At 40.7% G+C, this 13286-nt stretch overlaps 1 protein-coding gene across 2 annotated transcripts in view; it reads left to right on the forward strand.

Annotated features, from left to right (window-relative positions):
* LOC120860304 (kinesin-like protein KIF24) overlaps nucleotides 1-13286 on the forward strand; it is a 65075-nt gene that overhangs the window by 40257 nt on the left and 11532 nt on the right. For both annotated transcript variants that reach the window (XM_040236084.1, XM_040236085.1), the window contains exons 8-9: nucleotides 6537-6658; nucleotides 7451-7556. In XM_040236084.1, coding sequence (XP_040092018.1) covers nucleotides 6537-6658; nucleotides 7451-7556 — 228 coding nt within the window. The remainder of the gene's footprint in view (nucleotides 1-6536; nucleotides 6659-7450; nucleotides 7557-13286) is intronic.

The following is a 13286-nucleotide window of genomic DNA, read 5'->3' on the forward strand; positions in this document are numbered from 1 at the left end:
ACCTGCAATGTGGGAGACCTGGGTTTGATTCCTGGGTCGGGAAGATCCCCTAGAGAAGGGAAAGGCTACCCACTCCAGTATTCTGGCCTGGAGAATTCCATGGATTGTATAGTCCATGGGTCTCAAAAGAGTTGAACACAACTGAGGGACTTTCGCTTCACTTAGGCAAACGGCAATGACAAACACGCCATTTCACATTTATAAAATAAAAATCCTCATCTGAGAGGATGGTTCCTTTCTCTACAAGGTCTCAGTGCCTTGATAGTGGGAAGTAAGGCATTTGGGAGACTTGAGAGTCCCTTGGACTGCAAGGAGATCCAACCAGTCCATTCTGAAGGAGATCAGCCCTGGGATTTCTTTGGAAGGAATGATGGCTAAAGCTGAAACTCCAGTCCTTTGGCCACCTCATGTGAAGAGTTGACTCATTGGAAAAGACTGTGATGCTGGGAGGTTTGGGGGCAGAAGGAGAAGGGGACGACAGAGGATGAGATGGCTGGATGGCATCACCGACTCGATGAACGTGAATCTGAGTGAACTCCAGGAGTTGGTGGTGGACAGGGAGGCCTGGCGTGCTGCGATTCATGGGGTCGCAAAGAGTCGGACACAACTGAGCAACTGAACTGAACTGAACTGAATGCAGGAGAGGATACTTTAGGGCCAGCTTTTTTATGGTAATAGGCTCTGGTAAAGGCTGCTAGAGAAGGAGCCATATTTTAAATAAAAATTTTAATGGATAATACCTTCACATGGATTCAAAATTCAAAAGTTACAATGAAAATGTTCCTTTCATTCCCTATTCTTGAGGCAACTAATTTATTTTTCAGTTTTTTTATGTGTCCGTCCAAAGGTACTTTACAATCTGTTTTTTCACGTTTACCTTTTTAAAATACACAACCTAGTGATTTTTTTTAGTATTTTCAAAAAGTTGTGCAGCTGTCACCACTATCTAATTCCAGAACATTTTCATCACACCAAAATGAAATCCTGTATCATTAGCAGTTACTCTGTTTCCCCTGAACCTGGTACCTGAAAACCACTAATTTCTATCTGTATGGGTTTACCTCTTCTAGCCATATCATATAAATGTAATCATACAATATGTAACCTTTTGACTCTGGCTTTTTTCACTTAGTGTAATGTTTTCAAGGTTCATCTGTGTTGTTGAATGAAGTATTGGTAAATGTACTTCATTCCTTTTTATGGCTAAATAATATTCTGTTGTATGGATATACCATATTTTATTCATTTATCAGTTGTGGGCATGTAGTTTCAACCTTTTGGCTGTTATGAATAATGGAGCTACAAACATTCATGTACAGGTTTTGTGTGGACATATGTTTTCAGTTTTTTTGAGTATATGTGTAAGAGTGGAACTGCTGAGTCATACTTTTTGAGGAACTGCCAAACTGTTTTCGAAATTGGCTGCACCACTTTATATTCCTACCAGCAGTATAGAAAGGGGGGTATTGTTTTAAAAGCTCCCACAGTGATTCTAACATATAGCTATCATAGTCATTCTAGTATATCCAACAAGCCTGGCTAGAGTCAAAGGGAGAAGCCTGAAAGGACAAGTTGGGTACTTGACAATAACCACCTGTAGGACAGCTTCACAGTACATCCCTCCAGGGACTTGGGTATGTGAAATGGCAGGGTGGCCCACCATTGACACCAATCTTTTTCTAACTTTCTTTTTCTTGGGACAAATAGGTAAATTTTATTTAAAGGCTGGGACCTTGTATTTATGTGATTATCAGACTCCTGAGTCCTGATATGCAAAATCCAAGGATGGCACCTTTTGTGGCTGTTTTTAACAGTCACCTGAGAGCCAAGACCCTCTTTCCAATGATCTCAGAGGCAGATGCAGAACAAAAGTGGGTGGGACATGTTGAAGGGCTCTCTTGAGACTTGACTATTCTTGACCTGTCCAGAGCTCCCCCCACAGCAGAGTCCTAAGGAGAGTGTTTCTCATATGCCTGTTCCTTGTGGTCTTCATGCCCCCACTTCCCCTAGTCATTCCTTTATTTGGCTGGGAGTCTCAGGAGAGTTGGTCCTCATGATGCTGTTGTTCCTGGAAATTAGACCAATTGAATGGGAAAGGATCAAACACTAAAAGGAAGTCCCTTTTCCTTGGCTATGGGTCATAACTGTGTTAGTGGGCAATCTAGTGTCAAATCACTCTCACCCTGGAAGAGTTTATGGCACTGCTCTGTCCTAAGGTGTATTTTCTAAGACCAGCAGAGGGAAGTTTCTCATTAGTGAACATATTGCCATTATCACCACTTACCCTCAGTCTGTAATACATGTGAGGTAGTACAAGAAGGAAGCCAGCTGAGACCAAGGTGGAAGGTTGATGTAGATTATGGATCTCTGGCATGGCTACCCTCATAAGCGTTTATTGACTCGGAACAGCAGCCCTTGCTAACTCAGGTGTCGTGCTTCCTCTCAGGTGTCCCCGTTCCCCTCACTCAGGTGTCACCTGTGCGCTTGCTCAAGTGTCACCCTCAGGTGTCACTATCGAAGGTCACCCACAGGCTCACGCAGGCGTGGCCACTTGTTGCCTGCCTGCACAACCAGCAGCTTCATTTTTCACACAGGGTTGTCCTTCCTCCAAGAGGTTTCTCCTTCCAGGTATATTTATTACCTGGTCTTAACAATCCAGGCACCAGGGTTTCCCTGCCTTTATAGAGGACTTGCTAATTCATCCAGATTTGGAATCAAGATTTTGTCAGGCAAACAATGGGCATTTTTTCAGTTATATAGGCTTTCAGGTTTTTCAGTCTTTCTTACAGACATTTCATGCACTTACAGGCATCCATTCCCAAACTTCTAAAAAATCTGCTTCATGTTTTAATGCTGCCTTGGCTGTAATTGGTAGCAGAGGCCCACAGAGCAGAGCTTCCCTAAGATAAGTCTCAGTCATATGCCGGTGATAGAGACTTAGTCTATACACAGCGCCTCTCCTGCTCAAGTGCTCACAGCCCATCTTTGGTATTTCTGCTGGAAGCTTGGTGATTAAAGCCTGGATGAAGCTGGGTCCCAGCGCCATGTGTCCTTGAGCACGTCTTACTTTTCTGAGCCTGAAATGTGGATATAATACGATTGGGTTGGGTGATAGAGAAGGAAATGAGATAATGTACATATAATGCTTACTGTGATGCTAGTTGAATTTGTCATGTCTGTTATTCTTTTTTTTTTTAATATATTTATTTATTTGTCTGTATCTGGTCTTAGTTGTGGCATGAGGATCTTTAGTTATAGCATGTGACCTCTTAGTTGCGACATGTGGGATCTAGTTCCCTCAACAGAAATCAAACCCAGGCCCACTGAATTGGGAGCGTTAAGTCTTAGCCACTGGACCATCAGGGAAGTCCCCACATCTATTAATCTTATTAATAAGTCCGCAAATATTTTCCATTGCCAGAGAATTCAACAGTTGTCTCTCCTTTCTATTGTAGCAGGTCCCCATTTTACTACTCATATGACATGTTTGTCTAAAGGGTCTAGGTTAAGAAAGTTGCCCAATAGACTTTATTACGGAAGGAGGACTTTGAAAAGAAAGAGGTAGTGGGAGAAACGGGAGGCCTGTGATTTTTAAGGTGATACATTAATTTTATTCTGTTTCTTGACTTGCCTTTCTCTCAAATAGATTGTCTCTTTTTGTTCTTTATCCTCTTCCTTTCCTTTTCCTTCCTTCCTTCTTTTTTAAAACTTCTAAATTGTACTTGGGAGCCATGGAATCTCATGTTGATCCATAAAGCTCTTTCTCCATAGGTCTCTGATTATTTTACATTTTTTAAAAGAAATAGTTTATGTTTTGGAAGTTTACACAAATATGTTAGTTCTTTAGTATATATTTTTAATTAGTATTTATTGAGAACTTATATGTGCTAATCGTAGTACTAAGTGCTTTACTATGTATTATCTCTTTTTGGTCTCAAAAATAACTTTTGAAATTACCATTTTATAGGTAAGAAACTGAGGCCCTGAAAAGTGATTTTCAAGAGTGCAGACAACCGTATTGTCAGAACTGGCATGTGAACCCAGACAGTTTAACTTCATATTTTTGTTTCTAACTGCTACACTTGAGTTGTATGCCACTTACAAAGTTTGTCTGATGATCTTTGCAGACTGCCTCATTTTACTCCTCAGAGCTCAGCTGCTTTATTCCACAGTTTCTAAAAAACATGGTGATTACAGACTGCTACTGAGGCTGAGGTCTACTGGACCATAGACCAGAAATTGCCTCATGTCTTCCTAAAAGGCATTTAGTCAGGAAAGGTCGTGCCAACATGTTAGATTTTCTGAGATGCACTCACAGGTACCTAGTACATCATGGTGAATAAGGTGTACTGAAAAGTCAAACATAAAACTCTATAACAGAACCTCAGAAGACAGTCTTTCTTAACTCCCCTGGGGATGAACCACAAGGCCACCCCTTGAGCTTCCTGTCAGTAACCACAGTTCCTGACTAGGTATGACCTTGAGGCCTCTCTGAGCTCTCATTAGATTCCAGCAGAAGTAGCATCATTGCTGCCATCATGTGGCAAAGGGTACCTGGCTTCTATCCCTAGCCTGACCATATGCTGCCTGTGTGACCTTGGATAATTAACTTCTCCTTTATCTATCAAGCATATCGCTTACACAAATCACAAATGTATACATTTAAAAGATCTCTGTTTCTTCATGAAGTTTGTAAAATGGTGTGTGTGTGTGTGTGTGTCAAAAGAGCTGTGAGAACCCTGAAACTCTGGGAGGAGGAAATACACCAGAATCTTTTTAACTCTGAAGTTATGGAAGATACATATTTTCATTTTTATATTTTTCCTATATTTTCTAAGTTTTCCACAGTAAGCTTGTCTTTCTAATGAAAAAAGAGAAGTTTAGTAAAAATAATACAGATTTAAAGTAATCCATCATCTTTGCATTATAATGTTTGAAAGTGTGAAATCGGAATGAAAGGAATTCCCTGGAAGTCCACTGGTGAGAACTTGACACTTTTCACTCCCGTGGCTCCAAGTTCAATCGCTAGTCAGGGAACAAAGATTCTGCAAGCTTCATGGCATAGATAGATAAGTAAACCAGATGGTTCAGTCACAGATCTGGTCTTAAGTGACCTAGCCAGCATCCAGCCTTATTTATCAGTATTTTGGGGGAGGATTTTTTGTTGTTGTTTGGCATTTACCACAACCAGTATAAGGGATACTACTATAACTCTTCTGATTTCTGATTAGCAGCGGCAAGCTGTCCATGCAGTTGATAATCCAGTTTTGTAAATTAACAAGTTCTGCTCTTTACAAAAGGATTCATAAGGTAATCCCGTTAAACTTTTAGCAAGCTATTTACAAAATGAGTGCATTTAAAATCTGGTTCTAACATACAATTCTAAATCGCACAGGTAATCTTCAGAGACATAACTATCACTTAGGCCATGAAGAAATTTAATATTAGTTAATTTTTTTAAGTACTTACCCCTGCTAGTTAAGGTATTTTATAAACTGTTGTTGAAGTTTGACTTCGTCAACTTTTGAACTCTTAATTTGGAAACGGTAGCCTTGTTAAATATGATAAAAATTAAAATTCTGAGAGATTGAGGAAAAATGAGATAGGGCTTCGTTTGGTCTAGTTCACACTGCAAATAGATGAATTTATCATAAGTGTCCCCACAATGTAGTGGAAACCACATGGGCTTTAGAATCAGCCACACTAGGTGCTAGATGTAGAATTTGGTTCTGCCACAAAACAGCTATTTGTGAGCAAGTCTACCTTTGAATTTATTCCTCAGTTATAAACTGAGCATAATAACCATACTCACATCTTAGACTACTGAGGATTCTGTCAAATGTTTTTAAAGTCCATCACCTATTTGATTCTCAGTAATTAACACTTCCCCAAATCAGGGCAACATATTCATATATGGCTGTGTTTTCAGTGGCTTGAGGCCATTCCTGAGGGTTCACCTCTTCTTCCCCATTCCTTTGTGGCCAAAGGGATCCACATTAGTCTTCACTCCCATTTGAAGTAGCAGTGGTCTCCAGGGTAATCATGGGCTTGTAGCAATTGTGATAACTCATTACTTCCATGTTTCCACATGTCAGGCCTGGTCTCCTTTATGACTACATTATGGTGGAACAGGTGGATGTGATTATTCATTCTGGGATGCACATTTCTGTCCTTTGCTTCAGTTACTACGACAGATGGGTATTATGGGACCTTACTCTGGAGCCAAGTTATGCCCTGTGGAGTTGAGTCAGGATAAATCCATCAAAGATATTAAAAAGAGTGTATGAGATCAAGAAGTAAATTAGCTCTTGAGCTGTTGAATGTTCTCCCCGAAGATTAGTTTTCCACATTGTTGTCATTGCTCTTGGGTACTTACTCTTTATGATTTAGTGTTTAGGCAGTTTTCCACATAGAGGGAAAAGACTGCAGTATACTGACAAATTTCTGTCTGGTCTCTGCTTCTCTCAGCCAACTCTTAGGAGCCAAAGGGCTTTGTTTACTCCTTGCAGAAGTCACCCTATGGATTTTATTTTCAGGTGATCCTCAAGGGCAGCAAGGAGCGCAGCACCAGGGCCACTGGAGTTAATGCAGACTCCTCCCGCTCTCACGCTATCATCCAAATTCAGATCAAAGATTCAGCCAAGAGGACATTTGGCAGGTGAGCTGGAAATATGCAGGGAACTGCATTGTCTGCCTTTCCTTAATGTGACTTTGAAATATGTGTTTTCAACAACAGGACATCCTGCCCCATAGAGTTCTTTATTTCAGGGATACACCATAGAGTTATTAACTCTGAAATAAATCATTGTACCAAAGTGCCACCAGTTGATTAACCATGAAGTAATGACCTATTGTTGGTCAACTCTAAGTTATTAAAAGGAACATTGATTGCTTCTAGTGTGAAACACAGTATCAGCAGAGGAATAGTAGGAAATGCATCTCAGAGAGCTTACAGGTCAAAAAAAAAGGAAAATTAATCCATCCTTCTTGAAAGAAGCCATACGACAGATGGGTACATTCATCGCCTCTCTGGTGCTATCTTAGCATCACTCTGCCACAGTGATGGATGAGCCTATCTCACCTCAGAGTAATGAGTCTTTTGGGGGGTGGGGAGCTGGAAAGCAGCCCACAAACGTCTCTATTTAATTATCTAAGTGGTCACCTAAGTGATTTGCACTGTAGTTATTTAGCCTTATGGGAAGAATGTTTAATTAATTTCAATCATACTTTCTCACAAATGGTTAAAGCCAACAGAAGAGTGTAAGTGAACAGTGCCAGCTATAACTGACAGATTAAAATCTTGTGATACTTTTGGAAAACTGACAGTAATGTCTTTAACTTTCCTGAGGATGGGCCTGTGTTGATTTCTTCCTGCCATCACAAAATGTTGGCTGATATAAAAAGATACCAAAGCCCCAAAGAAATCTTGCCTGCTATGTCTGTTCTCTAGGATCTCTTTCATTGACTTGGCTGGCAGTGAAAGAGCAGCGGATGCCAGAGACTCAGATAGACAGACAAAGATGGAAGGCGCGGAAATAAACCAGAGTCTTCTGGCTGTAAGTTGTTTAAACCTTTCATCTAAAAGTCCTTCTTGAGAGATTATGCCCATCTTTACATGCAGCCAAAGTGGGTGAGGGTGGGTTGGAATAAGGCAGTGGAATTTCAGGGTTGGAGATGGAGGCTGCCCAGTCAGATTCTCGGCAGTTCTAGACAGCTCTTCCTTTCTCCCTGCCTCCTCTTCCTCTGGTCAGTCCTGCCAGTTAGAAACAAAGAAGTATTTCTGCAGTTGCCTGAATGGTTCACTTAAGTACATTTTCTGCTCTCATCAAGTTTTAAAATTACCATCAGGAGATACAGAATGTCTGATTATCTCTTCTTGTGATTTTGAGAGTTAAGGAAGAGTCAAGTGTTACCAATCTAATTCCTCCGTTATTATGTTTCCTATCAACTTTTATGCCTTGTGGTTTTAGCAACGGTCAGTGAGCATTACTTTTATCCCATTGCTTTATTAGGGATTCCAAAATGGTGATATTCTAATTCTAATATTCCTTCTGTATTTATTAGCTGAAAAGAACTTTCTCCCAACTATCTGATTATCCTGAAGTCTAGCTCATGCAATGGAGGCAAGATAAATGCTTGGTTCTTTGCCTTCACTCAACAGTTTTCAGAATGAGTTGATGTCCTGGTAACCTGAACATGACCATGAGTTTGTTGTTCTTTACTTTTTTGTTTTTATATTATTATAAACTCATTGTCCTCCTCTTTTTTTTTTCACTTTTTAATTTATACATTTTAGGCCATTATGTTCCTGTGTCTTTTTGACACAACCCTACTAGTCCCTGGCTTTCTAGTAAGACAAAATGTTGTAGGCTTATCTTGTACATTTTTTTCCCCAGAAGTTAAACCAGCCATTTCTTCAACAAGCCTTGGTTTTACAGGGAAATGGTAGTTAGGGAGCATTTAGGAGTGCTAGTGGTGCTTATCACCACTGGGTTAGTTCTTACTTCTAGGTCTTTTTGATGGACAGAGAAGGGAAAAGTGTATCATGGATTCATACTAATAAATTAATTAAAAATTAAGACTACAGGGTTTTTGCTTAGCTTTTTTGACTTTGTATTTCTCTCCCTTTTCTCTTATGCTAAAATTCTTAGTTCCTAACAACATTAATATAATTTATTTGCTCTACCTCAATATGTATGTATACCAAAATAATGGTATATTACTTTTAATATGATTGCTGCATTCAGATTAAGATTTCTTTGCAGTTGTCCTTTTTACCCTTATGTTGTATCCCTCTTGGGATGTACAGTCATAATATTATATTGCAAAGTCTCTCTAAATAACTCTGTGTGTTTAAGCTCACCAATTTTGTATTCAGTTAAAGAAAAATTATAAAGTAAGCCACATTCAGAGAAGGCTAGTGTTCATCTCGATCCCCTCACTCCTGTCATCGCCCTCCCCTTAGGTAACCAGTTTCTACCAACATGTTTGTTTGTACTCACCCCTTTCTCATGGGATAAAAGAAAAGGCTAGCATACTGTTAACACTGCTCTGCAGTTTGCTTTTTTCACTTAACAGTATCCTGGAGCTCATTCATGACTGTGTTAGAGACCCCCATTCCTTTTTAGTACTGCCCTGTTTCCATCCATGTCAAGTCTTTTTGATTAGAACTGAAATCTCCTACTAGACACATTACTCTCAGGTCTCATGTGGGGTAAATTGAGAGGCTGAGAGAGGTGAAAGAGTCAGCATCTTTTTTTTATTATTTAAAAACTTTGAAAAATTTTAGATTTTAAAAAAGCTTCAAAAATAAACATGTAGCATTCCTTCACCTAGCCTTCCCAGTGTTAACTTTTATGTAACTATAGCAACTTAAATCAGGAAATGAACATTAAAACAATTCTGTTAGCTGTCTACAGACCTTGTTTGAATTTCATCAACAGTCCCACTCGTGTCCTTTTTCGGGTCTAGGATTCTGTGCTACCTTTAGCTGCCTTGGCTCTGTAGTCTCCTCAGTTTTGTCAATCTTGACCTTAACACCTTTGAAAAATGCTGACCAGTTATTTTGCAGACTGTGTCTGAATTTGGGTTTGTGTAATGTTTTCTCATTATTAGGTTGAGATAATGAATTTTTAGCAAGAATAGTACAGAAGTGGTACCCTTCTCAGTGTATTGTAGCAGCCAATATGTCATTACTGGTAATGTTAAACTTGATCACTGAGTTAAGGTGGTTTCTGCTAGGTTTCCCCATTGTGAAGTTATGATTATTCCCTTTGTAATAAGTACCTTATGGACAGATACTTTTAAACTATGCTTATTTACATCATAATTTTGCTGTCTAATTTTAATATCCATTGATGATTCTTAACTGTAACAGTTATTACTGTGGTATTTACATGATGAGGTTTTTCTGTGCCCATCATTCTACATTAGGGGATCCCCTTGTGGCTCAGTGGTAAAGAATCTGCATGCCAGTGCAGGAGATGCAGGTTCGATCTCTGGGTTGGGAAGAGCCCTTGGAGGAGGAAATGGCTACCCACTCCAGTGTTCTTACCTGGAGAATCCCTTGGACAGATGAGCCTGGCAGGCTACAGCCCATGGGGTTGCAAAAGAGTCAGACACGACTTCGTGACTGAGCACACAGTCTACATTAATTAGTTGGAATTCTGCTGCAAGAAAGAGCTGGGTTTTTTCTCTTTATTTATTTACTTACTTACAACAGTAAATGATCTGAGCCACAGTCAGCTCCCGGTCTTGTTTTTGCTGACTGTATAGAGCTTCTCCATCTTTGGCTCCAAAGAATATAATCAGTCTGATTTCGGTGTTGACCATCTGGTGATGTCCCTGTGTAGAGTCTTCTCTTGTGTTGTTGGAAGAGGGTGTTTGCTATTAGCCTTTGCCCTGCTTCATTCTGTACTCCAAGGCCAAATTTGCCTGTTACTCCAGGTGTTTCTTGACTTCCTACTTTTGCATTCCAGTCCTCTATAATGAAAAGGGCATCTTTTTGGGGTGTTATTTCTAAAAGGTCTTTTAGGTCTTATAGAGCCGTTCAACTTCACCTTCTTCAGCATTACTGATTGGGGCATAGGCTTGGATTACCGCGATATTGAATGGTTTGCCTTGGAAATGAACAGAGATCATTCTGTCGTTTTTGAGATTGCATCTAAGTACTGCATTTTGGACTCTTTTGTTGACCATGATGGCTACTCCATTTCTTCTAAGGGATTCCTGCCCACAGTAGTAGATATAATGGTCATCTGAGTTAAATTCACCCATTCCAGTCCATTTTAGTTCGCTGATTCATAGAATGTCAACGTTCACTCTAGCCATCTCCTGTTTGACCACTTCCAATTTTCCTTGATTCCTGGACCTGACATTCCAGGTTCCTATGCAATATTGCTCTTTACAGCATCAGACCTTGCTTCTATCACCAGTCACACATCCACAGCTGGGTATTGTTTTTGCTTTGGCTCCATCCCTTCATTCTTTCTGGAGTTATTTCTCCGCTGATCTCCAGTAGCGTATTGGGTACGTACTAACCTGGGGAGCTCCTCTTTCAGTATCCTATCATTTTGCATTATCATACTGTTCATGGGGTTCTCAAGGCAAGAATACTGAAGTGGTTTGCCATTCCCTTCTCCAGTGGACCACATTCTGTTAGACCTCTCCACCATGACCCACCCGTCCTGGGTGTCCCCCACACGGCATGGCTTAGTTTCATTGAGTTAGACAAGGTTGTGGTCCGTGTGATCAGATTGGCTAGTTTTCTGTGATTATGGTTTCAGTGTGTCTGCCCTCTGATGCCCTCTTGCAACACCTACCGTCTTACTTGGGTTTCTCTTATCTTGGACATGGGGTATCTCTTCACGGCTGCTCCAGCAAAGTGCAGCCACTGCTCCTTACCTTGGACGAGGGGTATCTCCTCAATTGCACTCATCTCACACTCTAGTAAAGTAATGCTCAAACTTCTCCAAGCCAGGCTTCAGCAGTACATGAACCGTGAACTTCCAGATGTTCAAGCTGGTTTTAGAAAAGGCAGAGGAACCAGAGATCAAATTGCCAACATCCTCTGGGTCATCAAAAAAGCAAAAGAGTTCCAGAAAAACATCTATTTCTGCTTTATTGACTATGCTGAAGCCTTTGACTGTGTGGATCACAATAAACTGTGGAAAATTCTGAAAGAGATGGGAATACCAGACCACCTGACCTTCCTCTTGAGAAACCTATATGCAGGTCAGGAAGCAACAGTTAGAACTGGACATGGAACAACAGACTGGTTCCAAATTGGGAAAGGAGTACATCAAGGCTGTATATTGCTACCCTGCTTATTTAACTTATATGCAGAGTACATCATGAGAAACACTGGGCTGGAAGAAGCACAAGCTGGAATCAAGATTGCCAGGAGAAATATCAATAACCTCAGATATGCAGATGACACCTCCCTTACGGCAGAAAGTGAAGAGGAACTAAAAAGCCTGTTGATGAAAGTGAAAGAGGAGAGTGAAAAAGTTGGCTTAAAGCTCAACATTCAGAAAACGAAGATCATGGCATCTGGTCCCATCACTTCATGGGAAATAGATGGGGAAACAGTGGAAACAGTGTCAGACTTTATTTTGGGGGGCTCCAAAATCACTGCAGATGGTGATTGCAGCCATGAAATTAAAAGACACTTACTCCTTGGAAGAAAAGTTATGACCAACCTAGATAGCATATTAAAAAGCAGAGACACTACTTTGCCAACAAAGGTCCGTCTAGTCAAGGCTATGGTTTTTCCAGTAGTCATGTATAGATGTGAGAGTTGGACTGTGAAGAAAGCTGAGCACCGAAGAATTGATGCTTTTGAAGTGTGGTGTTGGAGAAGACTCTTGAGAGTCCCTTGGACTGCAAGGAGGTCCAACCAGTCAGTTCTAAAGGAGATCAGCCCTGGGTGTTCACTGGAAGGACTGATGCTAAAGCTGAAACTCCAATACTTTGGCCACCTCATGGGAAAAGACCCTGATGCTGGGAGGGATTAGGGGCAGGAAGAGAAGGGGATGACAGAGGATGAGATGGCTGGATGGCATCACTGACTCAATGGACATGAGTTTGAGTGAACTCGGGGAGTTGGTGATGGACAGGGAGGCCTGGGGCGCTGCAGTTCATAGGGTCACAAAGAGTCGGACACGACTGAGCAACTGAACTGAATAGTAAATGGGTATTTCTTTCATTTGCTAAATTAGAATCCATTTCTATCATTAGTTATTTTCTTGCTCACATTTTCCAAAATGGCTATTGGGAGTTCTTTCTGGGGTTCTGTCCATAAGTTCTTTCAGGTTGGTTTTGTATCCTTTTGACATGCTCATCATTTTTTGAGAATCTTTATGCCTTTTAGCACTACAAGGTGTTGCACACTCTTCCTTGCCCTTGCCCTGAAATTAATCATTTCTCCAAGGAGCTAATACACTTTTGAGTACATACTACATACTAGTGAGTTTAATTTTCACAACAGATTCTCTTATTCCCACTTTATAGATCAGGATTCCGAAGCTTAAGTAAATTTGCCAAAGGTCTAAAGCCTCTAGCTGGAAGTCTTTAATTCTCATGTTTAAATTTATGGTCCAGGAATTAACTAGGAAACCTAAGAGGTACCTGTGGAGAGGGCTTCCCAGGTGGTGCTAGAATCTGCCTGCCAATGCAGGAGTTATAGGTTGGATCCCTGGATCAGAAAGATCCTCTGGAGGAGGGCATGGCAACCCACCCCAGTATTCTTGCCTGGAAAATCCCATGGACAGAGGAGCCTGGAGGGC

This window comes from Oryx dammah, unplaced genomic scaffold (assembly GCF_014754425.2).
Source record: "Oryx dammah isolate SB20612 unplaced genomic scaffold, SCBI_Odam_1.1 HiC_scaffold_11056, whole genome shotgun sequence".
NCBI classification, from domain to species: domain Eukaryota; kingdom Metazoa; phylum Chordata; class Mammalia; order Artiodactyla; family Bovidae; genus Oryx; species Oryx dammah.